Raw genomic sequence first — 27,703 nt, 5'->3', positions numbered from 1 at the left:
AAAAATGAAGGGAGATATGAAATAGAGATCCATTGGAAAAAATGGATGCAACGTGTGGAAGGGGTGGGGGGTGTAGGGGGAGAGAGGGGGCTTATTGCTTAGATACCCTAATCGGTGGCACATCTCGGATGCAAAAAGGCATTTTTCAGTGTGCCAATTACCTAGCGGAGTGGAGTTTACAGTACTGACACACTCGAACACAGAACCCCTGGGTTACCAGATGGAAACTATACCTGTATACAGGAAACAATAAGTCAACAGTTCAAGCCATCACAGGACGGGTCATGGGGTGATGATGAAAGGGGTTTGGTAAGAGGCTGCAGCAGGAGAAAGAGATAGTGAAAACGTTTTTTTTTCTCTTCCCCCGGACGTCTCCTGCCAGACAGCTCTCCAAACAGCAGAAAGGCCCGTCCAAGGGCTGAGCCGTGCACATTGCAAGCCTGCGCTCGAGCGACAGGCACCGAGGCGTGTCAAGAAAATGAGAGCGGGTGGGCAATAATGGATGCGAACCTCGATTGTCATTGCAGAAGGCTCGGTGCTGGACAGCTGTTTGAGCTGGAGCCCTGAGCCGTGAGCTAACAAAAAGGGAGGGTGGTGGAGGGCGGTGGGGGGATCAGAAAAAGGACTGTATTAGGTAGTTTAGCTACGGCTGACTTGAGCCCATCGCCACCGGCGTTGCATTTGGATCGATAGCGATGAGAATGAAAACACAGCGCCTCGGAAAGTGTCCTGTAGGTCCAATACATGGGCCTGCAATGTGGACAGGCTTGCAAGGCCTGGCACTGGGCCTGTAGTTTTACAGCCTACGGCTCAGAGCCAGTGGCAAATCACCACTGAGTATGACCCCCACCTCCCCCCACCCCCCTTCGAGCCCGTCCTAATTAAAGTGCATTTATTTTCATCTTTAGACAAAATTACTAGGAACACTCACTCGTGCCAGCATTTTCAAACTTGCGTTGGGACCTCAAGATGGAATTTGCCAATGCGAGTTTGTATATTTCAGTAATCTCGGTTGTGCTTAATATATACAATTGTTAAGAAAATATTTCGTGTTGAAGTAAAGATTGCAAGCAAGAGTCATTTAAATTTTTCATTTTATATTTCTACCAAGCTGAAGCTGGCAGATTTCTGGAAAGTTTGCACAAAGGCGTGGAGGAGGTTTGAGGGCTTTCTTATCCTCGAAAGGCCATTCACTGTTGTCTCCGTCATTGAGCATTCAGGAAAGAAGGATTGGTTTGGGGGAGGGCAGGGATGGGTCAGGTTTAGGGGAGATGGGGGCAAGCATGAAGTACATGTTGAGTAAAAGCAGGAGAAAAAAAGAAAAAAGGAGTAACATTGAGGAAAAGGGAACTGAAGATTTGAGAAATGAACCCCTGGAGGACTAAAAAAAAAAAGGTTAATTATAAAACAAACAAACAACACAATGAGCTGGTTGAAGGAACAATTCGTAGTTTTGAATACCGTGAGAGAATTGTAAGTACACCGTGAGTATGGAATATAAACGGATTAACGCCGATTCACCTGTACATGTTCTAGGGATGAGATGTGATGCGCCGTATCACGACAACCGTCCATTTCCAGGTTCAGCTCGAGCTTTCCTCGAGATTGGATGGCTCTGGATGGGACACAGGGATGAGAATTCTTCTGTGCTGTTTGAGCCACAGGGATGAGATAGCTCGATGGAAATCATAGTGGAAGTCGTTGCCCCAAAAGGAAAGTTTTATAATCATGTAAGGCTTGATGATATTTAGAAATTGAATCGTGGAACGAGCAACCACGGAACCCTACGGGCTGGTGCCGCAGCATCACATCTGGCTCTCCTGGATTTTGTGGAATCTACAGTTCTCGACATTATTCGAATTTCCTGCCATGAGGCCGGAGCACAATGCCTGTTGCTCGAACATCACAGACCAAGTCATTGGGCTCTGTTTTTTTTGTAAAAGGGAAACTAACACAATTTCTTTTTTCTTCGAAAACTATTGGAAATCGTTCATCGTTAATCACAGTCTAATTTTAAGGGGAATTGTTTTTGGAGTTATTTTCGCCAATCACAAAGTGCCGAAAAAACAACACGAGTGTCGATTTTCAATTTTCACCAGTGACGTCACAGTCAGAACCCACCTTCATCCAAATGGTGGCTTACATCGAGAAACAGTGCATTTTGAGCTCAGATACTGATTCTACCGTCATGAGCAACTCTGAAGGTTCTCAGAATGTTGAAACTGGCCAGTGGGACTTTGAAGAAACGATTGGAGACAAAATTAGTGATGGAAACGAGTTTTGGTGGGGTGGGGGGGGGGATTATGGAGGCGCATCGTTTCGAGCCTTATGCAAGCGATGCAGACGAAGATGGCAACAATGCAGTTGTTCGTGAAGATGGAGACGCTGGTCACATGCTCACTACAGATTGGTAGGTTTTGTTATTCCGTTCGATTGACAATTTATGAGAGATTTTGTATGAATTGATAAATCAGTTACATTACTCCAGCAGAAACACGGCACGACACGAGCACACCATTGATGTCCTGCCCCAGTGGAGGGGGGAGTGGTGCTTGGGGGGAGGGGGATATGGGGTGGTGGTGGGTATTGTGGGGTTATGGTGGAGGGGTGTGTGGTGGTGGTGTGATTTGTGGGGTGATGGTAGAGGAGGGGGGTGTGGTGGTGGGTATTTTGCGGTTCATGGTTGATGGGGGATTGTGGGGGATGAGGAGGGGAGTGTGGTCCCCCACGTGCATGTGCTGGTAGCTGAGTAGAAATGGTGTTACAGTTTTGAGCGACTGCTGTTTCTTCCACTTAATAATTGGGATGGCATCCTCTCTCAACTGTGGTGGATAAACACAAGATCTAGGCATCTCTGTTGTTTCATAACAGCGGGGGAAAGAGAGTGGCATTTCTATATGTGGGAGAATTGTGTGCTCAACTAGTGGGTCACCCAGATATCTCAGAGAGCAGAGCACTGCTATGGTTCACCAGATGATGTGAGTTCCTGGTCTGGTCTGTGACCATTCAACCAATCATGTGACCAGATTCTGCACATGAACAAAATTTCAATATGTTATGACGTCATTGACTGTTGCTCCTGATCCAGGACCCCTGGCTCCATTTTACTTATGAGCACGGCGAAGATGGTGAAGGACTCAAGGTCCATTCGCAAAACAACTTCGCTCTCCGACTTCTCGTGTCTTCCCTAATCTCACGAGAGTCCCTGCGCCCCCCCTCATTACCCGCCCTTTAATTTTCACCCATTCCTTCACAACTCAGTCTGATCTCTGGCTCTCAGTGATTCACTCACTTGTGCAGTGTACCACGGCACTACTGCTGGAGGTCCAGAGCACATTCATGGTGAGCAGCAGCCCTTATAATACAGTGTAGGAAAGTGATAAATGTGTGATACCCCGATAACACATGGGCCAATATCAGCCAGATACCCAACTTTGGGCCAGTATCAGCCCTGACGTTAGGCAGATGTGATTTTGTCTAGTGGGCCAATGTCCGTCTGGCGACGTCATCGCTTTTATTAGCAATTGAAAATGTTGGCAAATAGAGGTCGTTTTTCCAACCAATTACTTTAACTTTTACAATCGCTTCTGTCGTCCAGCTGTAATGTGTATATTTTGTCAATCAACAAAGATTTATTTATTTTAGTATTTCAAACTTGTGATTTCATCATGAATTATCATTGTTTTTATTGTGTAATTATTTCCCAGTCTGCTGTCATGAAACTCCGTTCAGGCAGTTTTTAACTCTGAACGGATGACTGGCTCAGAGAAGGTAAGACCTTCCTCATTCCAAAATCAGAAGAAACCCACCTACCTCTCAAATATCATCCAATAACATGTCCACCAACAGCATACAAACTTCTGACAGGCTTTAAAACAACAAATGATGTACCACCATCTCATGTAATCGATATTTCAACAAATTTGGCTTATATTTGAAATTAGGAATATTTTTGACAATACAAGGGTGGGAGGGAGAGGGGGCTTTGCAGATGCAGTGCCTAGAGCCCGAGGGTGTCTTAATCCGGCCCTGCTGCACGTGTCATCAAGTGGATGAGAGTTTTCATAAAATTTCTCAAAACATTTTTTTCTGGAGATTTCTGGTTCCCACCCATTCGTAGCATGTAGCATGGGCACCTCACTAGTATATATATATATTATACACTACATGGCCAAAAGTATGTGTACGCCTGCGAGTCCAACATCTCATTGCAAAATCATGGGCATTAATATGGAGTTGGTCCCCTCTTTGCTGCGATAACAGCCTCCACTCTTCTGGGAAGGCTTTCCATGAGATGTTGGAACATTGCTGTGGGGATTTGCTTCCATTCAGCCACGAAGCATTAGTGAGGTCGGCACTGATGTTGGGCGATTAGGTCTGGCTCGCAGTCAGCATTCCAATTCATCCCAAGGATGTTTGATGGGGTTGAGGTCAGGGCTCTGTGCAGGCCAGTCAAGTTACTTCCACACCGATCTCGACAAACCATTTCTGTATGGACCTCGCTTTGTGCACGGGGGCATTGTTATGCTGAAACCGGAAAGGGCCTTCCCCAAACTGTTGCCACAAAGTTTGAAGCACAGAATCGTATAGAATGTCATTGTACGCTCTAGCATTAAGATTTCCCTTCACTGGAACTAAGGGGCCGAGCACCCATTATGAAAAACAGCCCCAGACCATTACTCCTCCTCCAACAAACTTTACAGTTGGCACTATGCATTCGGGCAGGAAGCGTTCTCCTGGCATCCGCCAAACCGAGTTTTGTTCATCTTTCTGCCAGATTGTGAAGCGTGATTCATCACTCCAACAAACATGTTTCCATCGCTCCAGAGTCCAATGGTGGTGAGCTTTACACCACTCCGGCTGATGCTGGGAATTCATTGTGCATGGCGATCTCAGGCATACGTGTGGCTGCTCGTCCATGGAAACCCATTTCAAAAAGCTTATATTTCTCAAATCTATAGCTCTCGACGAACAGTGATTGTGCTGATGTTGCTTCCAGAGTCAGTTTGGAACTCAGTCGTGAGTGCTGCAACCGACGACATACAATTTTTCCGCACTATGCGCTTCTACACTCCGCGGTCCCATTCTGTGAGCTTGTGTGGCCTAACACTTCATGGCTGAGGTGTTGTTTCTCCGAGACGTTTCCACTTCACAATAACAGCACTTACAGTTGACTGAGGCAGCTCGAGCAGGGCAGAAATTTGATGAACTGACTTGTTGGAAAGATGACATCCTATGACAGTGCCACGTTGAAAGTCACTGAGCTCTTTAGTTCAGCCCATTCTACTGCCAATGTTTGTCTATGGAGATTGCATGGCTGTCTGCACACTTTTGGCCATGTAGTCTGTATAAGCTGCACTGGGTAGGTCTGTCTGTTTGGGGAGGACTTTCGAGTTCAGGGCGGGGCTTCTTCCATTCAGGGATGGGTTTAAAAATCACGCCACCATTTTGTTTGCTTTGTGGAACCTCTTTTTTAAGGTGAGCACTTCCTTGCACTGTCACGCTATATTTTAACTCTAATTCGATATCTGATTGCATTTTTTGGAGTGGCTAAGATGGTGAAAATTTCGGATGCAAAAAGCAGGAACAAAATTTGTGTTTTCAGACAAAAATGCATTTTAAGTAAAATTAAGGTCAGGTCAGGTCAGGTTTGGGAGCATGTGCCAGAGCAGCGCATCACTGCATCCACTTTCCGTCGGTACTCCAGGGGCCGCCGTATGGCCATTCAACAGGCAGATGCCTAGGCCATCCCCATCTCCTTGAGATGCCGATCAACCTGCTGCAACCATGAGGCACTTGGTCAGCATGTTGGCCTCCTCCAATCACGAGGCTCCCTTGCTGAGAGGATCTTGTGAGCAGGATCAGTGTAAAGAAAACGAGCCACATGTCCATAAAAGTTTCAGCTGATGCTCACGGACTACACAGGTAACACATCTCATCTGAGTCTCAGCAACCACTTGTTGGACAGAAGGTCTGACCAGCGATAGCCAAGGAATCTCTGAAGAGACCTGGTACTGAAGGAGTCAAGCCTACATCTCAGATCCCTGGTCAGAGCCCAAGTCGCACATCCATAGAGCAAGACTGGAAGCACCAAAGACCTGAAGACTCAGACTTTTGTCCTCCTGCACAGATACCGACAGCACCACACCCCATGATCTAGTAAATTCATGACTCCCCAGGCCTGACCTAGACGTCGATTGTCCTCTGGCTCACAGCCAGCAGAGACATAAATATCACTGCCAAGGTAAGTGAATCTCTCTCTGACCTCAACATCCTTACGACAAACAGGTACAGACAAGATAGCAGCATCCAAGAAGTCATAGAATGCTTGGATCTTAGTTTTGACCCAGGAAACCCATAATCTCAGTGGCTCCAACTCCTAATTCACCACCTCGAGGGCCCCCAAAAGGATATCCAGTCTCTGCAAAGATGACTGCATCATCTGCGAAATCAAGGTCAGAGATCCAGACATTCCCAAATGATGCACTGCAGCTTGATCTCTCTGACATCCTCCCCAGAATCCAGTCCATACAAGTGCTGAAAAGTGTGGGGGCCAGTACACACCCCTGACAAATTCAAGTAACAACTGGAAATAAGTCAGAGATGGTACCACCACATCTCAAAGCACTCTCAGTACCAGAGTCGAGTTCAGACATCAGATTGATCATTTTGGTGGCACCCCACAAAGACCAAGAATCCTCCAGAGGACATCCCAATTCACTGAATCGAACGCTTTGCAGAGATCAACATAGGCTGCAAGCAGCCCCTGCCGAAACTCTCATCTGTGTTTGGTGAGGAACCGAAGGGCAAGGATACAGTCAATCATTGACCTCTTTGGTGTGAAGCCTGACTGCTCTGGGCACTAGTGCTCAAGCAGATGAGGGCGAACCCTTTCAATAATTATCCGAGCAAAGACCTTGCCCAGCAATGAGAGCAGCGTCACCCCTCGGTAGTTCTTACAGTCCTGTTGATCACCCTTCCCTTTTCAGAGAGGGACAACAAGGCCCCTCTTCCAGTCAGTTGAGATGATTCCTGTGTTCCAGGCAGAGCAGAGAACTGCACCCAATTACATGAGTACAGCATTTCCACCAGCCTTGAGAAGTTCAGCATGGATGCCACAGATCCCAGGAGCTTTACCCCCTTTCATCCAGTTCACTGCTGCCTGTGTTTCCACAAACGAAGGTGGATCACAGTTGATTGGAGGGTCAGCAATAGGGATAGTAACACCCCTGATATCTAACTCGACAGCTGGTGGCAACAGTCTGGTAAGGCCGCTCAAAGTAACTGCCCCAGCGGGACTTCTCTTCGGACTCCTCTGCCAAGAGCCCACCACCCTCTGCTCTAACTGCCGTACACCGAAGGATGGGCTTGGAGGAACGCAATGCATAAATTCTACTGTAAGCAGAATGAGAATCACTTGACCACAGGTGATGCTCTACCCCCTCACAGATTCCTCGCACATAGGCCTCCTTGTCCACCGTCAGCGCACGTGCAGTTTTATGCCTCAACTTCTTGAATAGCTCAGCTCTGCCATTCAGCCTGGCCCTGCAACTATGGTCAATGGTATCCAGTGTCCCTTGAGAGACAAAATTCTTCTTCACCCTTCGGTGAGTTCCAAGACATCCACCTGGCAACATCAAGGACGGTGGTCTTGAAGGCACTCCACAACTGTTCAGGATTCCTCAAAGCACCCAGACCCCCCAAATCCCCACTCAGCCTGTTCGCAAACTCCTCAGATACCTTCGCATCCTTGAGCCTGCCAACATCCAGCCGAGACTGGGATGGTACCATTCTCGATTAATTATTAAGGCCTGTAATATAAAGTCCATTCAGACTCCCTTACAGCTCTATCTCGACTCTTATTCACCATCTGATTTCATTCTTTGTAGTCGTTAAGATGGTTCAAGTTTCAGTTTCTGAAAAAGGTGAGAAAATCGGACGAACATGGGCGTGTTTACACAACAATGCATTCTAATAGCCGTTTTGAATGTTTCTGGCCGATGTGATGTGGGGAGGGGAGGGAGGGTGAGAGGAGCGAAGGGGAGGAAGGAGGGAGGGGTTAGTAGAAGAGTGAGGGTAGGGGGAGTAGTGAGAGGAGGGAGGAGGAGTAGGGTAGCGATGGTAGGGGGTGTTGTGAAAGCTGGGAGGGGAGTAGTGAAAGGACAGAGGGAGAGTAGGAAGGGGGAGTTGAAGAGTGAGGATAGGGGAAATGGTGAGATGAGGGAGGGGAGTAGAAGTGTGATGGTAGGGGAGTAGTGTGTGTGTGTGTGTGTGTGTGTGAGAGAGAGAGAGAGAGAGAGAGAGAGAGAGAGAGAGAGAGAGAGAGAGAGAGAGAGAGAGAGAGAGAGAGAGAGAGAGAGAGAGAGAGAGAGAGAGAGAGAGAGAGAGAGAGAGAGAGAGAGAGAGAGAGAGAGAGAGAGAGAGAGAGAGAGAGAGAGAGAGAGAGAGAGTCGTGAGAGAGTCGTGAGAGAGTCGTGAGAGTTGGGAGGGAGGGAGAGTGGTAAGAGGAGTGGGAAGGAATCTAAGAGAGAGGGTAGGGTTCCTTGTCGGAAATTAGTTGTGATGCCATTTTGAATGTATCTGGTCAGACGCGATGTGGGGACGGAGAGAGAGGAGTGGAGTATTGAGGAGAGGAGAGGAGGGAGGAGAAGTAGAAGAGTGAGGGTAGGAATAGTGAGGAGGGAGGAAATAGCCAAGTGCGAGGGTAGGGTTCTCTGCGAGGGAAAACTGAAGTTAGGGTTTGAACTGGAGTCTAATTATATTTTTTCATGTTCCCTCGGTATATATGTAAAGACTTTATTTCAGGCGAGTGATAACTGTTTTCCAACTATATAAGAAAACAATTCTTCGAAAAACTTTTACACGAAATAAACTGAATATGTGGATTAATGATAGAACCCCATATTTATTAATAATGTTTGGTTTTAAGGAATTTTTAATTTTTGAAGTCGTGTATTCGATGTAAGTCAAACAAGGCAGGTACTCCCCACTTTCAAGTCAAGGTAGAAGTAAATTACTCTGCAAACTCACCTACCACTCACCTGCCCACCACTCTCCTCTCCCCTGTCCATGATCATCTCCATCTCCTTTCCCCCTCCTCCGCCAGCTCCCCCTCCTCTCCCCTCCACCTTCACCTCTCCTCCTGCTCCCCTCCTCCTATCCTTCCCATCCTTCCTCCTCTCCCCTCCCTCTATCTCCTCTCTCCCCCTTCCTCTCCCCTCCCCTCCTTCCTCTCACTCCCCTCCTTCCTCTCCCCGACCTCCTCCTCCTCTCCCCTCCCTCAACCACCTCCTCTCCCCTCCTATTCCCCCCACCTCCTTCTCCTCCCTCTCTCTCCCCCTATCCCCTCCTCCTTTTCTCTTGCTCCCCTCCCCCATCCTCTCACCCTCCTCTTCCCATCCCTCCTCCTCTCTCTCCTTCCTCTTCCCATCCCTCCTCCTCTCTCTCCTTCCTCTTCCCTCTCCTCCCCTCCCCCCTCTCCTCTTCCAATGTGTTTTATTAAACTGGTCATCACATCTGCTAGAATCCCCCTCACCTTCCCCCTTTCCCCTTACCCCTCCTTCCCTTCCCTCCTCCTTCCCTTCCCCCCTCTCCTTCCCCTTCCCCTCTCTTTCCCCCTTTTTCTTCCCTCCCTCCACTCCTCCACCTCTGCCTCTTATGAGTGAAGCATCAGATATGAAGACGATCGGTCCAAATGTATTTTGGTAGACTGTATGTGCAGTATCTAACTGAAGATGTACAAATGTAATAAATGTTTTTGCCCATGGGTTTCCCACGGTGCTCCAATAGTCTATATTATAAAGCAGGAGTGTCTGTCTGTCCGTCCATCCGTCTGTCCGTCCCTGAACTACCTCTTGAGCCCTGTCAAAAAATTCTGTACAAAGTTTTGGGGTCCCAGCCAGTATCCTAAGGTCGGTGGGAGGTTTCATAAATTTCTCAAGACAATTATGATTTCAGTTTTCGATCCGTACGAAGCGTTTTGTATCTGCCTTTTCTCACCGGCAGATTTGTCTGTATTGGGTGTCACGTGAGAACGGCGTCTCTATTCGTTTACTTCATGAGTGGTTGTATTTTGTTATATCAATGGTAGAGTATTAATTTGTGATTGGAATGATGCTGTTTGGAAGGAAAAATATGGAGATTGAGTTGAAAGGATAAAAGTAAAAATGAGGAAATTATGGGAGGGTTTCTACTCGTCACATTCCTGGATTCGACATTGCTTATTCGCCATTTCCACATTGTCTGTTTGATTTTGAACACTCAAAGTTGTAACATGTACCACGAGAGTTGCCGAGAATAAAACAAAGAAAAATAGTCTCATCGAGTGGAAGCTCTGATGCTCAAAAGAAACATTGCAGAGATAGGATAATGCCGATAGGACACACGAACAGGCAAGAAACACTGAAGCTCTCAGAGAGGCCAGACAAAAAATGCGGTTTTGTGGCCGCAATTATTTTTTTAATGCATATTTTTTATACGTTATCACAACACCTTGGCCCACTTCCTGTGCATAGTCCCACTAATTATATATATATATATATATATATATATATATATATATATATATATATATATATATATATCTATAATCACACATTGTGTAAGCATACGAACCGTGCTTCCCCATCGTCTCTGGTCGCTCACCTGCAGTTGATTTTTCATTGATTTATTTTCCTTTATTTTTTTTCATATATTTATTCTTTCATTTACCGATGCTTTCTGATGGTTCTGTGATTTTCTCCTGGTGTACCGGCTTCGATGTCCATCGGCGTACAAAACTACCGTGCTTCCCCATTGTCTCGGGTCGCTCACCTGCATTTGTTTTTCATTTGTTTATGTTTTAATTTCTGGATGCTACACAACGATTCTTTGATTTTCCCCGGTGTACCGGTTTCAATGTCCATCAGCAGGCAAAATTTCAGCTTCCTACGTCAGCTGGAAGGTTCCGTTCTTTATCAGTCAGTGAGTCAGTGGTTAGAAAAAGTTGTGTATGTGTATGTTTGTATATATATATATATATATATATATATATATATATATATATGTATATATATATATGTATATATATATATATGTATATATATATATGTATATATATATATATATATATATATATATATATATATATATATATATATATATGTATATATATATATATATATATATGTATATATATATATATATATATATATATATATGTATATATATATATATATATATATGTATATATATATATATATATATATATATATATATATATATATATATATATATATATATGTATATATGTATATATATATATATATATATATATATATGTATATATGTATGTATATATATATATATATATATATATGTATATATGTATATATATATATATATATATGTATGTATATATGTATATATATATATATATATATATATATATATGTATATATATATGTATATATATATATATATATATATATATATATATATGTATATATATATATATATATATATATATATATATATATATATATATATATATATATATATATATATATATATATATATATATATATATATATATATATATATATATACATATAGGATGCTTAATGAGGTGAAATGTCTGTTCTATAAGTTGAGTGGAGTTGAAAGATTAAGCGTTTTTTCGGAGAAGATTTAGCTGCTTTCGCATCAGGAATGATCTCACGGTATCTAGTAGTTTCTGGCTCCATCTCGGACTTACGAGCGGTTTAACGATGGGATTTCTGGGATGTTCTCCAACTGGATACACAAGTAACGGTGCAAATCTGGGAGACGGTGAACGGGAGGGAAGAGCTAGTCATCATTTGTTGTGTGCAGCTCGAAACATGCCGGTGCATTAGTACAGCGTTCTTGTTTCATCTTTTAAATGAACTCAAGCTTGGACTACACCCAACCGCTCGCTGGTTGGATATCAATCAATCGAAGAACCTTGGATTTTGTCACAGTTCCGAATTCAATTTCGCAGGTACAGCACAGTCGTTAAACGTTTGGAAGGTGGAATGGTAAACGGGGAGAGGATGAGTAAGACAAAAAAGAGATGAGGGCAGAAATGAAAAAGAAAATTCAGTTCATGAAGGATAATGTGAGTACTAATTGACTTTATTATTGTTTATATTAATCTGAAGCTTCTGGAGAAACTTGGGCATGCGACGTCACCAACGTATTATGAGGGCAAAAGGATGAGGAAAATTCAATGGAGTTTTATCTGAATTACATGAACATTAAGTCGACCAGAACAGCACTCGGTAGAGTGCTACCTCCCCCAGGTTGAACAGTTTAGGTTTTATATCCCATCGCTACGCTGAATCTGAATCCGGACGTGGACCAATATCTAATCGGCTTGTTTTTGTCACCTACCCAACTCATCCACCAAGTTTTGATTATAATCCGTCCATAACTTTTTGAGATATCATGCGATATATCGTTTTTGATACTTTCTCTCAATGGGGAAGTATCACTTCCGATTCATCCATCCATTGGGACCATACTCTGTGCAGAGCGTTGATGCTGCCTAAGCAGTCTCCTTGGCTACTGGACACAATCCTGGACGACACAGTCTACCAGCCTGCTGGCACTCATTTTTGCCGACCTTTGAAGGATGACAGGCACAGTCAACCACACCTCGTATTAATTCAACAGCCGAGTGGGATTTGAACTCAGCATCCTGGTATTCCAAGCCCACCACCCGAACCATTAAGCCAACACCAGGCATAAGTATCACTTGAAAAACTAGAAAGAACAATCAGAGATTGCAGACCCTTGTTAGAACCTCTTTTGTGTGGTGTTTGTGTTGTTTGGTGTGGTGTATTTTGTGTGGCGTTTGTTTACTGGTGTGTTACGGAATTAATAAGAGACATAATTATAACTGTCACTTTATAACTGCTGACAGTGATGATCAGGTATGAAGACGTCCTGCTTTGATGCAACCCTCTTTTATCAGACACATGACCCTGACCCATGACTTTTTTCAATTCAATTTAGAATGGGATTAAATTAAATTCAAATCAAATGGAAGACCAAATAAGTACAGTCCTGCATTGGAGTCGTCAGAAGGAACCCCGACAAGCAAAAAGCAAAGATGAAGTCATCAGGAGGAACCTGGATAGGATTTGTATTTCAGCAGCTACTCCTCTACCCTCAAACCCATCCATGCACAGCCAAGTGAGTCTCATTAAAAAAACAAAACCCCAAAAAACACAAAAATAAACCTGATCAAAAATTAAATAATTCTGGCTGCCAAACCAGGTGCCAATCAAGTTGAAATTTAAAACATATGTTCACTATCACTACTAGATCATAATTGTAAAGTTTCATGTTGATTGATTTAGCAGTTCTAGCAAAAACATTATTTAATATTTTTCTTCAATCCAAAATGGCTGCTAAACCATGTGACCTATCAATTATTCCTGAACAAACTTGTACACCAATGTCGTGGGGAACATTTGTGTGAAGTTTCCCCTTGATTTGTCCAGCCATTCTGGAGAAGAAGATTTTCATAGGTTTTCGGGTAAATCCAATATGGCGACCAAACCAAGTGACCTATGAGTCATATGTGTGAACCTTTGGTTCCTCATGGATAGGTGGTCATGATGTGTAAAGTTTCACCACAATCTGTTCAGCCACTTCAGAGAAGATTTTTGAAGGTTTTTTTTTTAAACAATATGGCTGCCGAATCACGTGACCGATGACATCAAAATTTTTCCTGTGGACCATTTTATCCCGAGATGATCCTAAAAATTTCATACTGATCAGATGTAGTGTTCTTCATTCACAATTATGACGTCATAATGAAGGCACCTATGACGTTATAAAAATCAAATATTCCGCATGAGTACTTGCCGTGTGCCAAGTTTCAACTTTTTCCTTCGTGCGGTTTCAGAGATACAGAGGTCCAAAGTTTTTCCATTTTTTCCCACATGGCTGCCACACCACGTGGCCAATGACGTCATAATTATGATTATAACAAATCTACATGAGTAGTCGCACCTATGGTGAAAATTTCGTCTCGATCCGACAAGCAGTTGCGGAGAAAAACACGAAAGTTCTCTGCGTACAAACAAACAAACAAAAACAAAAAACGGACCCAAACGCAATGCCCTCTCCTTCCACGAGGGAAGTATAAAAATTATCGGATCTGGATCTTCACCAAAGTCAAATCAATTCGTCCTTGTCACACACCAACCCTGTCCACCAAGTTTCATCTGAATCCATCAACAACGTTTTGAGATATCCTGCTCACAGTAAAACAAACAAACAAACAGCCAAGCAGCGTGAAAACGTAACCTTCGTCATCTTCGGTGGCGGAGCTAATAATGAACAAACTCTTACCAAAGTGCACAGGATTTGAACCAAACATTATGAGCTTAATACTCATATGGGAACAGCAAACTGGATAAGCAAAAACGATCACTTTGTAACAGCAAACTGGTAAACCAAAAGCACTTTGAAATAATATTGTATCACTTTGGAAGAAAAAAACAAACAAACAAACAAAGAACTGAAAGACTGTACCACCATTTGTGGAGACCATTTTTAAAGAACACGATGGGATAGCTTGGGTAGAGGGTGAGAAGCAAAAAGGAACGATGAGTAATTCGAATCTCGTCGGATATTTTATAAATCAGATGATGACTTAGTACTCACATTGGCTGTATGTCCATTGTTCATTAATTTGAAGCTCCCGAAAGAGGAGATATTTGTCAACAATAAAGTGGGATTACTTTCTTATTTCTTTCCACAAACCTCCCCCCCCTCACTCCAAAAAAAAAAAAAAACATCCTAACCACGGAGCCCAAATATTATCTGCTCAGATATTGGAAAACCCTTTTTATTGTGTTCAAAAATTTATTTTATTCTTAAAGCCACTTTGCCTCCGGCTGTTTGATATGACATCACAGTGCGTTGGTGCTTTCTCTTTTTTTTCTCCTCCAGATAAAAACCTGCGACAGAAGTGTCCGATATGGTGAAAGCGTTGGGTTATCCTTTAACCAGATGATCAAAGGCAATATTTTATCAAAATTAGCAATTGCTCACATGAAAAGTCAAAAAAAAATTACTAAATTCACCGAGCTACTGTTATTTGCTTGGATGTTGAAGACGCTTTTCGATGCATCAAACTTGGCTCATTCCAGCGTTAATTTAAATTAGGAGACATAATTTTGAGATCTTCGTGACATTACAGTGGATGGACCAGGAGAGTTGGTGTTTGGCAAATTTCGGGACTTCAAAAAGTGAAGTGCAAACATTCAGCTGATACATTTCTGAGTTGGAGCAGAATCAACTTGTGTTTGCGCTAAAGTTGCGGCACCTCAGCAGGACACTGGAGCGCTCGAATGGATGGATGGGAGGGGGAGGATGAGTAGGTAGACTTGGGATGGGGGTTGGGGTTGGGGGTGGGAGGAGGTTACTTTCCTGAGGAAAACGGATGGTTACTTTCTTCTTATGAAAAGCAAAGAAGACTGGGTTTAAAATAATGGTGTCACATGATAAAGGGACAACAGTAGGCAAAGCTACGCCCTGCGTGTGCTGTGCCCCCCACCTACCTTTTGGCCCCCAGCAGAGCCTTTCGTCTGAGGGTGGAAAGCAAAGATGGAGAACGGACAAGCAGGATACGTGTTCTACCCCCTGCTGCAACTCAATCTTCGAATTATCCCACTAGGGTGCGGCAACACTTCAAAAACCTCTTTTTAGCCCCAATACCCGAGAAAAGGGTGGGGGAGGTTAAGCACGTGGAGTAATGCAGGACTTTGCTTTGCAAGGGTTAACATATTATTTACATGCTTTTTTACATGGCGATAGACCTTGTGTTTGCATATTCGTGCCCTCCTCCCAACACTTTTGCTAATGTCATTAGGACCCTTAAATCTACCCACGATTTGCATTTCAAGTGAGTTTGGAACAGAGGCACCTCATGAATAATGCATCTCCCGTCGAAAGCAGCTGTGTCTGGGCCACGGCTTTTCGTCCCGGTTGCCTAGCAACCGCTTCCGAAACGAAATCCGATCCCCCTCTCTCACACAGCTCTGGCAGGCAAGCACAATCGGTAGGATGGGCGGGCATGGAAGGACAGCTAGTGGGACAATGCTTTGGTCATCACAACGTCTCTCTCCAATCTGACATCACTGATGACATGTTGGGTTATGCAAATTTACCTTTGCTAAAAGTACCCCTCATGCAATGTGGGGTAAAACGGTATATATGCCAAGCCAACAGCTTCGTGTTGAAAGCTAATGTTTGTTTTAAGGACAACAAGATTAAGGAAAGAACATGTGGCCATGCAAGAATGAGGTTGTAAAATTTTGCCTTGAACGCTGCTCCCTAGGAATTGTGGTAATTTATTATTTCTCATGCACACAATGAATCATAGGAGGGGTACGGCTATGTGTGCAGTGGCATCTCTTGTGTTATATGACCCTGCTTCTCCCTCCTGCTTTTTGCTTTCAATCCTTCAAATAAAAAGGGAGAGAGGGAAAGAAAAAAAAAAAACAGAGAGATGTCGAAGAATAAGAATAAGGAGAAAGAGGGAAATAGAGGGAGATAAATAAATTGAGGGAGAGAGAGAGAGAGAGAGAGAGAGAGAGAGAGAGAGAGAGAGAGAGAGAGAGAGAGAGAGAGAGAGAGAGAGAGAGAGAGAGAGAGAGAGAGAGAGAGAGAGAGAGAGAGAGAGAGAGAGAGAGAGAGAGAGAGAGAGAAAAAAAAAAAAAAAATACTTTTTGAATTTTAAGACTTGATTTCATTGAAAAAAAAAAGACAGACAGCTTAATCCTTATTGGGCCCAATACATTTTTGAAATATCATGCTATGCAGTACGACATCGTTTTTGGCCCTATCTCTCAATGGTGAAAAATCACTTTATAAATCAAATAATTCTCGTATCTAGATTTGGATCAATTCTTTCTTGTCACATACCCAACGAGTCCAGCAAGTTTCATTCGAATCTGTCCACAACTTTTCGAGATATCCTGCTATATTTCGGTTTAGCACGATCTCTCAATGGCGAAGAATCACTTAAAAAAATTATCAGATCTGGAACCGGATTTGGAACTTCATCAAAATCGAATCAATTCTTCCTTGTGACACACCCAACATGTCCACCAAGTTCCATCTGGATCCATCCACAACTTTTTGAAAAATCATGCACAAAAACAAACAAATAGACAGGGGTAAAAAAATATATCTACCTTCACCTTCGGTGGCAGAGGTAATAAAATACAAATGTACAAAAGGAAAAATAAAGGCATCACAATTCCTGAAGTAGCTATTATCTATCTATCTGTCTGTCTGTCTATCCCACACTGAAACACAGAAATGCTCCATGGAGAGAAAAAAAAATAGAACCACTAGACCTGTAGCTTATCCAGGCCCTGGCCTAATGTTGTAACCCAAATGTGGTGGCAACTGGTGGGTCTGGAGAAGAAGATTTTAGAAGGAATTTGCACAACCACAATTTTGACACACTTCCAGTAAAATGATCGGCATGACCTCCACAATTTAACATCCATACCCTGGCCTCATGTCAACCAAGTTTTGGTTTCATTCTGACTGATGGTTTTTGAGAGGATTTTTGAAGAAATGTACTAAGCCGTCCATTTTAACCTACTAAAGTCACGTGACGAGCTTTTTAATCCCCATAAACAGTCAGGAGTGGAATGTTGCTGCCAAATTAGAGCCAGATTGGCCCAGCAGTTTGGCCAGAGAAGTGGAAATAGGGGACGGATGGTGCATCATGACAATACATTATCTGAAATTCAAATTCTAACCAGAGGGCCAATAACCCTGGGTGCTCACCTGGTAGTGGCTGGATAAGGTAACCAAGGAACTACTGGTAGGCATGAATGACCCTCAAAATATGTAATGGAGAATAAAGTAAATACCTCTTGATTTTTTTTTTAATGACATTAACAAACTTTGGGACATCACGAGTGATAAAAGTTGCCGACAATCGAAATTGTGTGTGTGGTTTCAGAAAAGAAAGCAAACATGTTTTGGGGAACAACTCCCTGTAAAGCTCCTTAGACCCCAAGTTTTTTTTTAATGTAGTGAACAAACTTTAGGACATCATGGGTGATGAAGGTGGTGGTGAAGTTTCATCGGAATTGCGTGTGTAGTTTCTGAGAAGAAAGCAAATGCATATTATGGGAGCAACCCCTTCCCCCCGTAGACCCCACCAGACTCCGATTTTTTTTAATGGTGTGAACAACCTTTGGTACATCACGGGTGATGAAGGTTGTGGCCAGGTTTCATCAAAATTGTGTGTGTAGTTTTGGAGAAGAAAGGAAAATATATATTGTGGGGGGCAACCCCCCTTACAGCCCCTTAGACCCCAATTTTTCTAATGTCATGAACAAACTTTGGTACATCATCGGTGATGAAGGTTGTGATCAAGTTTCATGGAAATTGTGTGTGTAGTTTCGGAGAAGAAAGCAAATACATATTTTGTGGGGCAACTCCCCCACCCCCCTTTCCACTCTGTTAGAACCCAATTTTTCTAATGTCATGAACAAACTTCGGTACATCAGGGGTGATGAAGTTTGTGGTCAGGTTTCCTCACAATTGGGTGTGTAGTTTTGGAGAAGAAAGGAAATAAGCATTGTGGGGGGAAACCCCCATAGACCCCCTTAGGGCCCGATTTTTCTTAATACCATGAGCATTGAGCAAACTTTGGTACATACATGGTGATTAATGATGTGGTAAAGTTTCATAGAAATCAAATGTGTAGTTTCAGAGAAGAAGTTGAAGGTATTTTTGGACCGACAGCCAGACAGACTGAAGGTCCACGTGCCATCCCAAAAGCTCCCCGGAACTATGTTCCAGGTGAGCTAAAGGAAAGGACCACTGGACTTGTAGCTTATCTGGACCCTGGCCTAATGCTGTAACCCAAATTTGGTAGCATTCTGACTGATCAGTCTTTGAGAGGGAGGTTTTTGAAGGAATTTACATGATTTTTCCCAAACATTTACTAAGTCCACCATTTTGACACACTTCCAGTCATAAGATCAGCATGACCTCCACAATTTAACATCACGATCCTGTCATAATTTTGTAACCCTAATTTGTTATCATTCTGACGAGTGGATCAGGAGTAGAAGATTTTTGAAGGAATTTACACAATTTTCCCAACAATTGTGTCACTTCCAGTCACATGATCGGCTTGACTTCCCCAATTTAACATTCCTCCCCTGTCCTAATGTTGTAACCCAAATTTTATAGCATTCTGACGAGTGGGTCTGGAAAATAGGATTTTGGAAGGAATTTGCATGACCGCCATTTTGACGCACTTCTGGTCATGTGATCAGTATGGTCTCTGCAATTTAACACCAGGACCCTGTCCTTATGTTGTAATGAAAATTTGCTAGCATTCTGACTGATGGGTCCAGAGAAGAAGATTTTGAAGAAATTTACTAAGTCGGACATTTTGACCAACTTAAAAGTCCTGTGACCGAACGAGCTTTGCATTCCCTGTTACAAGTCAGGAGAGGAATGTTGCTGCCAAATTTCAGCTGGATCGGCCCAGCGGTTTGGCCGGAAAAGTCGAAAAAGGAGACGGGTGTACGGACGGTGTGCGATGAGAATACCTTATCTGGAATCAATTCCACAAAAGCTAAAAACACATAAAAAGCAGAGAGAATATAATGGATTTACATTTAAAAAGCGAAATGGGGGAATGACTCACCAAAATAATCAATTCTTGAGAGATCTGAAGATGAATTCCTTCAGCTGACCGAGTGCTTCATTCAAAGACCATTCTGATCATCAGGTGGGCAAAGTCCATCGTTGAGGTTTTGACTGTATAATTTGAGAACCTCTCCGAATGAGGGAGGGAGGGGGAGAGAGAGAGAGAGAGAGAGAGAGAGAGAGAGAGAGAGAGAGAGAGAGAGAGAGAGAGAGAGAGAGAGAGAGAGAGAGAGAGAGAGAGAGAGAGAGAGAGAGAGAGAGAGAGAGAGAGAGAGAGAGAGAGAGAGAGAGAGAGTGTGAGAGAGTGAGAGAGACAGAGAGACAGAGAGAGACAGACAGAGAGAGACAGAGAGAGACAGAGACAGAGAGAGACAGAGAGAGACAGAGACAGAGACAGAGACAGAGACAGAGAGAGAGAGAGAGAGAGAGAGAGAGAGAGAGAGAGAGAGAGAGAGAGAGAGAGGGTGAGAGAGGGAGGGAGACAGAGAGAGAGAGACAGAGACAGAGACAGAGACAGAGACAGAGACAGAGACAGAGACAGAGACAGAGAGAGAGAGAGAGAGAGAGAGAGAGAGAGAGAGAGAGAGAGAGAGAGAGAGAGAGAGAGAGAGAGAGAGAGAGAGAGAGAGAGAGAGAGAGAGAGAGAGAGAGAGAGAGAGAGAGAGAGAGAGAGAGAGAGAGAGAGAGAGAGAGAGAGAGAGAGAGAGAGAGAGAGAGAGAGAGAGAGAGAGAGAGAGAGAGAGGAATGAGTTTTCACTGGGGTGGTGTATGATTTTGGATTACACCTCTGCACCTCCCCATTTGTTTCGATTTGTAAGCATTATGTGCAGTGGCTGGTTCAATTATACTACTTTTGAAATACGGCATTTTCTTAAAGGCAAGTGTGTGTTCTGTGTCTGCTGAGGATATACCGCATGCAGTAAAAGAATTGGTTGGGATGGCTAACCTCAGGATGGCTTCCTGGATGAACAGGAGTTGTGATATTTGCCCACAGGGCTGAATGATTTCTCAGGTCGTTGAGCAAGGTTTGTTCTGTGTCTGCTAAGCACTACCATTCCAATGTCCATACTGGAAACTTCAGCAGTGAAGGACCTTAAAACATCCTAACGTTTTTTGAAAAATATATTATTATTAGGGAGCTCAATAAATATGGTTCTGCTGTTTCCCAGAATTTGACAATTCTCTTTCCCTCTCTTGAAGACAGAATTAAACAAGTTAAGACTTGTAAAGTCTGAGCTTCTTTGTCAAATGGCAAAGCAGAACTGTACAGTTTCATCACTGTGAAGTTGAACACAATATTGGAAAAGCCTCGTCTCTATTTTGCTCATTTTGCTGTAAGTAGATGTGTCCGACAGACTTCAAAAGTGACCACTTGAAGACATCACTGCAAAGGATAATAGTGGCCAGGACAGAGCGAAGGTTCTCATGACTCCAGTTCCATCTTATGTTCAGGTGTGGTTCCTCAGTGAATTGTCTCGGTGAAAACTATTGAGACAAACATAGAAGGGTACCACAATAAAGAGGAAAGCTGGAAGTTTTGCTTCATGTTACAGGACATGTTCAATGTGATGCCTTTCCGATCAAGCAGAGTACATATCCGCACACGTTCATTCTTTTCCCAAACGTGTCCTGGTCAATATGGCGTGTGCAATCCAGGATCACCATTTTCAGGTCGTCAACAGCCCCGGGGGCCATCTTGTAGACTTAAATAAATACGGAACTTCTATGCAGGGCGAAGTCATTCGGCCTATCAAAGCCTGCACTGGTATTGCCAACTTATGGTTGTTCGTGTTGCCAACCTTTAGTTTAGCCTGTGCCATTGTTGCTAACTTATGACGTGATCCTGAAAAACCCCAATAAGAAGTAGTGACACCGATTATAGTCCGGGCTTGTTTGTGACCAGGGGAGGCCTTCGTCAAAGCATGCAGGAAAATAATTTCAGATGACCCTGTCAATGAGTCGGGAATGTGTGCAGTTGTGATCATTCATTTCTTTCCATCTGAAAAAAGTGTGATCTTCAGACGGTCGGAAATTGTCAGTTTGTGTCAATGTTGTGCAAAGATTTCAAAATCTTTGCTCAGGTTCTTTGCAATCATGCGGGAAAAAAATAAGCCGCCATGTTCCATATAAAACTGGGTGAGAGCATTAAAAAAATTAAAACCCATGCTATCTCCCTGCATGAATGCCCCCCCCCTTTCTCCCCATACGCATTCCTCCAACCTCCTCGTGGTCCATGCTAACCGTGCACGTAGAACAGTGATATACTCATCCTTACACTCGCACACATTCACAGATTTATCCACACCCACACTGTACAGTGGCACGTCCCACGTGGCTTCGATGCCACAGCACATCCACTACCCATGTGGCTTCGGCGCCGCAGCACATCTGCTTCCCATGCATAACCTCCTCCACAGTGCCACGCACCATGGGCCCGGGTGTGAGTTTGAGTTAGAGTTCAGATCGCGCACCTGCGAAACCCGCCTACCGCGCACACTTAACCAAGCATGCAGGCACACATACACCTCAAGGAGAGTCATGTGTACGCATTTGTACCATGTCCGTGTGGGCTGTCTACATACCTCTTCGTTTTCAGCAACTGCCGACTATTAATATATTACAGCAACTATTAGGATATTTATATTAATATTTTGTCATGAAAGCAGATCGCATAAAATGGTGCAAAGTTGAAAAATCCCTCTTCCCTTTTAGCAATAAAAAGGTTCCTCTTCGCTTGAAGAAACTACCGACTATTAATATATTGCTGCAACTATTAGTATATTTGCCTGGTGTTGGCTTAATGGTTTGGGTGGTAGGCTTGGAATCCTAGGGTCCTGAGTTAAAATCCCGCTCAGCTGTTGAATTAATACCAGGTGGGGTTAACTCGGCCTGTCATCCTTCCGAGGTCGGCAAAATGAGTGCCAGCATGCTGGTATACTGTGTCGGAGTGGCGACCCATCCAGTGTTGTGCCCAATAGTCAAGGAGACTGCTTCGGCAGCACCAACGCTCTGCACAGAATATGGTCCCATTGGATGGATGGATTAGTATATTTGAGGCGCCGCGAGGAGGAGTGATGTCAGGGACACATCGGCCATTTTGGAGTTAATGCCATATAGCACTATTTTGACCCTTTCCCTATCATCCGAGCCTATCATCATCATGTCATTAAAAAATGTCGCTTACATCACTCCTCCTCGTGGGGCATCATTTATATTAATATTTTGTCATGAAAGTAGATCAAACAAAATGGTAGCAAAAAAACTGTGCATGTAATTGCCATAAAAAAGGACCCCCTGTGGGCTGTATCATCATGGATTGTAGCAAGTTCTAGAGTATGGCGTTGTACCAAATGAAGTTCCAGTTTCTGCACATTCCTTAATCTTTTCTTCACTAAGGCCTAAGTCACATTTGCCATGGTGGCCGTGGGGTTTCCAAAATCTATGGCCACTAGCAATTATACGGCGGCCACAGTACTTCCACGGTCACACAATGTCGCAGTCACATATGTTTTTATTTTTCGGGTAGCCGCACAGCGTATTTATAAATTATGGAGACCGAAAACGTGGGGTTGCCGTACGGTGTTTGATTTGATGTCGCACGGTGACCTTAAGGGGGCCCTGCGGCGGCCATAGAATTTTCAAGGCAGATGCAAGGTAGACTCAAGGTGCCCGCAAGGCGACCGCAGGGGGGTCCTAAGGCGAACATGCGGCCAGACGGATGGTAACGAATGGGTTAATTTTTAATTTTTTTTTACCAGTTCTTTTGTTTCGGCTTGACAAATTGCTACGGCGAACGTAGAAATGAAAAAAAGTTATAACTCCGCGTTATAATTCCATGGCGACCTTACAACCTGTAAAATATAGCCAAACAGCGTAGGGCCACCCTGAGGCCACCGCAGAAACTCTGCGGCCGCCGCACGTTTCTGTCAATTCAGAGGGCGTACGGCCGCCGTAGAGCAAATGTGACTTAGGCCTAAATACAATCATCCAAACAGCGTAAAAAATTAAGGTTGATTATTTCCTTAAATGTATACACTTAGTTATAAAAATTAATAATTTGTTAAAATTTTCAGATTTCATTCCAGGTTTCGACACTTATTTAGTCCACGAGATCCGATTCTCAAATCAGATATAAGATTTTGATTATAAGCTTTCATTAGTCTGTGAGAAAAGATCGTGTTTCCAATGCAAGGCATATTTGAATAGGCCAAAGAAAATGGCAAATGAAGACCCGAGCAGCGAGCTGACACAGGGCTGACCAAGGATGATGCTTTGATAAAGCATAAATAAATAAGGCCATTAATTATCTTCAAAAGGGGTGTTTTAATGAACCCAAACTCCGAATTTTCAATCATGCATTCCCTTGGAGTACCCATCGTATTCAGCAAAGTTTCAGGCGACTAAGTTTCATGGTTTTGGAGTTATTAGTGTAGTAGTTAGTAGAAAAATCGTGCAAATTATGATACAAGCATCAAATTTGGCATTTCTGTTCTGCATGGCTTTCTGATCAAATCTGCCCGATTGGCCATTTGAAAATCCAAGATGGCGGCCATTTTTCAAGATGGCCGCCAAGTTAGCCTCCCGAAGTTGACTTTTTGCTTAGAAGTATTTGTTGTTGTCTGATTTGCATGATGTAGGTGTGGATTCCTATGTTTTTCAGCCTACTGGAGTGGATTTTCCTGTTTTTAAAGCCCACTGACACACACTTTTTCAGATTTTGCACCACTTTAATGATTGTCATATGAAGCTAAGGCCTTTCTGCAACCGGGCCCTGGCTAGTAAATGTTCAAAGTTATGCATACTATGCGAATGTTCCTCCAGCTGCTACTGTCCACATATGCAGCTGCAGAGTGCTCTGCAGGGGAGCCCTGACTGAAAGCACTTGCATCTCCGGTTGCAATCTTTCTTACAGGAACACTTGGTTAGTTCCTGACAGCTGGCTGCAAAAGGGGGTAGTGTTGTCCAACATATCTGCCACGTCTCTGCTTTCTGTGTCCATCCCCATTCAGCGGGACTGCTCGTGTCTGGACTGGAGATGGTTGCCTGGCCCCAGATGATCGCAGCCTGATAAGCCGCACGCTTTGCATGTTCTCTGAGGGCTGCCTGTGTTGGTGGAATTGAGTTGTACGGCCTCTGCTTGTGGGCAAAGAGATCCAGTCTTGCTCTGTCCACACCAGTGGCTGCACTTGATCTGTCATACATGAGGACAACGAATCTCTCTAACCTCTGCAGGTCAAGATCACGAATCAATGTTGGATGCTGGCTGAGATTGGTGAATGTTTCAGAAACATCATCAAAGACGTTCCAAGTCTGCCATGCAGTTTTCTTCCCTTTACCATGGACGGCAGACACGACGTCACATCCAGTGAACGCATGGAAGTATGGGATCCCTCTGGCTTTCTCAGGCCCTATTGCAAAAACTACCTCATGGACTGGAATCAATTATGCCTTGGCTCCTTGGCCAAAGGCAATCCACATGTTCTCAAGACCTAGTTCCTGTAAGGATGGCAGTACAGATATTGCTATGACTAGTACATCCGTGTCATTAGCCTTAATGATAATGGACTTGCTACCATCCATCGTTGCATTCCTGGCGTGTACAAATATTCGAGTGTCAGCTTCTTCATGACAACATGGAGACACAGCATCCAGTGACTTCCTTGTGTTGCTCATGGCATCTTCTCCTTTTGTGACAATGACTGTGCTTGTCGTCTGTGCTTCACACATCTTTTCCGCAAGGAAGTGAAACAGCTCAATCTTGTTGCCGTCATCTCGAAGAAAGCTTCTCCAGTTACTTGGGGTCTTACTGGTTCCTATCACTCTTCTTCTGATTCCTTGCTCCCTTTTCGACCTTGCCTCGGACTTCAGACTTGACTTCTTGTACACATCAAACACTACGTCCACCCTCTCGTACATTGCACCATAGGATTCCACCTTTGGGATGATGTCTTCTTTTGCATAGTCATCAAATATCTTTGAAGTGCGTGGAGGTAGGGCATTGATAAATGCTGAGCCATCAATGATGACTGCATCTCCCCTTGGTTCTCTGTCTGGGATGTTCACTTGCGCTTAAAGAATTTCAGCCAACTGTGACTTCTGACATGTATGAAGCTTGTCGCTGTCACTGAGAGATGCAGGGTGTGACTGATTCTCATGCTTGAATAATTCTTGCAAGTCACACTGCTTGTTCTGGTATGAGATGAACAGTCGTGAGAACATTTGAGAGTCGTCTTTCAGGACTTTCTCCTAAGAACTTCCCCCACCTTGCTCTTGTTTGAAGAAAGAAACAATGTTTTTCTTGATTTGATGATAGGAAGGACATTCACCTTCATTCTGTTGTCCCTCAATGAATGAATGGAACTGCTCTTTGCCCCGCTGGTGATGTGTAGCTACCATTTCGGCTAGAGTTGGGTCTGCAATGTTCTTCATGTCTCCTACCAGTAGGTCGGCTGATTCTTCTTGGAATGGGTTGCCCATCTCCTGCATTACTGCAGAGTGTTTTCACATTTTCAAAGAAAGATTGATGGGCACTCAGTGTCTGCTCATGGTGTCTGCTGTTGTTGGTTGCATCTTTCATACCAGACATGGCCTCGTATCCAGCTACGAGACGACTCAGTTCGGGTCCAGCGACCATCCACCTACAAAGTGCTGCTGAGTCTTCTGTCAACCCAATTGCTCCTCCGTCACTTTTGATGACTGCATTATTTTGCTCGTGGGCTTGGTCGATTACCGGGTGGGCTAACACGACACCCCTACACCCCATGCATAAGTAGCTATTACTCCATACATGTGAAGTTATGCAAACGTATGAAAATCATCAACAAATGTGCAATATCAGAAAAAGTGTGTGTCAGGGGGCTTTAAAAACAGGAAAATCCACTCCAGCAGGCTTGAAAACATAGGTATCCACACCTAGATTATGCAAATCGGACAACTACAAATACTTCTAAGCAAAAAGTCAACTTCGGGAGGCTAACTTGGCGGCCATCTTGAAAAATGGCCGCCATCTTGGATTTTCAAATGGCCAATCAGGCAGATTTGATTAGAATCCCCTGGAGAACAAATGTGCCAAATTTGATGCTTGTATCATCATTTGCACGATTCCTCTCAAAAATTGCTATCTGCCCCACTATATGGAGGAGACACACATACTGAAGAACACACACACACACACACACACACACACACACACACACACACACACACAGACACACACACACACAGACACACACACACACACACACACACACACACACACACACACACACACACACACACACTAATAAGTATAGATATACACGACTTCTGGTGATATGAGTGGGATGAAGGCTGCAACAGGCTCTCTCTGGCAGAAACAGCTTATTGTTTCCTTAACCCCATTCATCCAGCACATGCTACACTGTCTGCCTCTTCCCATTTTTTTCTTCAACCATATCCAGCATGGTTGACTTCTCGAGATTTCATTTTCTGCATGCATAATGCGTCCAAAGTATAACAGTTTCTGTTTTAGCATTAGCACTTCTAATGTACATGGTAGTCGAACCCTGATTGCATGTACATGTACACGCAGTGTCTTCTTCTTCTGTACTCGCTGCAATTATTGCCACTTTCATGAATCAGCACCAGCCCAGCCAGGCCTGATGTTCAATTAAGGTTACGGCAGGAATTTTGTATTTTGTCATGGTGCCAGCGACAGCTCACCTACTCTTCATGAAGAACACCATGGGATTTTGAACGTCCACAAGTAATGCCAACAGACTAGATTCCCATTTAACAGCCATCCGAGGGACAACACCCACATTGATGAATCACCCTGACCAGGTGAAACCCCAAGATGAAAGTTTATATCAGGGCCAAGATTCGAACCAAGGCTGGAGAGCTTTGTGGCGAGTGTACCTCTTGGCTATCCAACCAGCCCACATGTACATACAGTACATACAATGTACATGGTTAAAATAAAATAAATAAAGGCTCATGGTGGTGCTTGCACATAAAT

General features: G+C 43.7%; 1 protein-coding gene across 2 annotated transcripts in view; it reads right to left on the bottom strand.

The window, feature by feature from the left end:
- The window catches only part of LOC147010638 (PC3-like endoprotease variant B), a 278,472-nt gene that overhangs the window by 16,614 nt on the left and 234,155 nt on the right, over positions 1-27,703 (bottom strand). For both annotated transcript variants that reach the window (XM_085859874.1, XM_085859875.1), the window contains exon 16: positions 1,522-1,615. In XM_085859874.1, coding sequence (XP_085716000.1) covers positions 1,522-1,615 — 94 coding nt within the window. The remainder of the gene's footprint in view (positions 1-1,521; positions 1,616-27,703) is intronic.

The sequence above is a fragment of the Eptatretus burgeri genome, chromosome 16, assembly GCF_056783735.1.
Source record: "Eptatretus burgeri isolate ZD-2024b chromosome 16, Ebu_testis_v1, whole genome shotgun sequence".
Lineage (NCBI taxonomy): Eukaryota > Metazoa > Chordata > Myxini > Myxiniformes > Myxinidae > Eptatretus > Eptatretus burgeri.
Note: the sequence above shows the minus strand (reverse complement) of the source record. Positions and strands in the feature narration are given on the sequence as shown.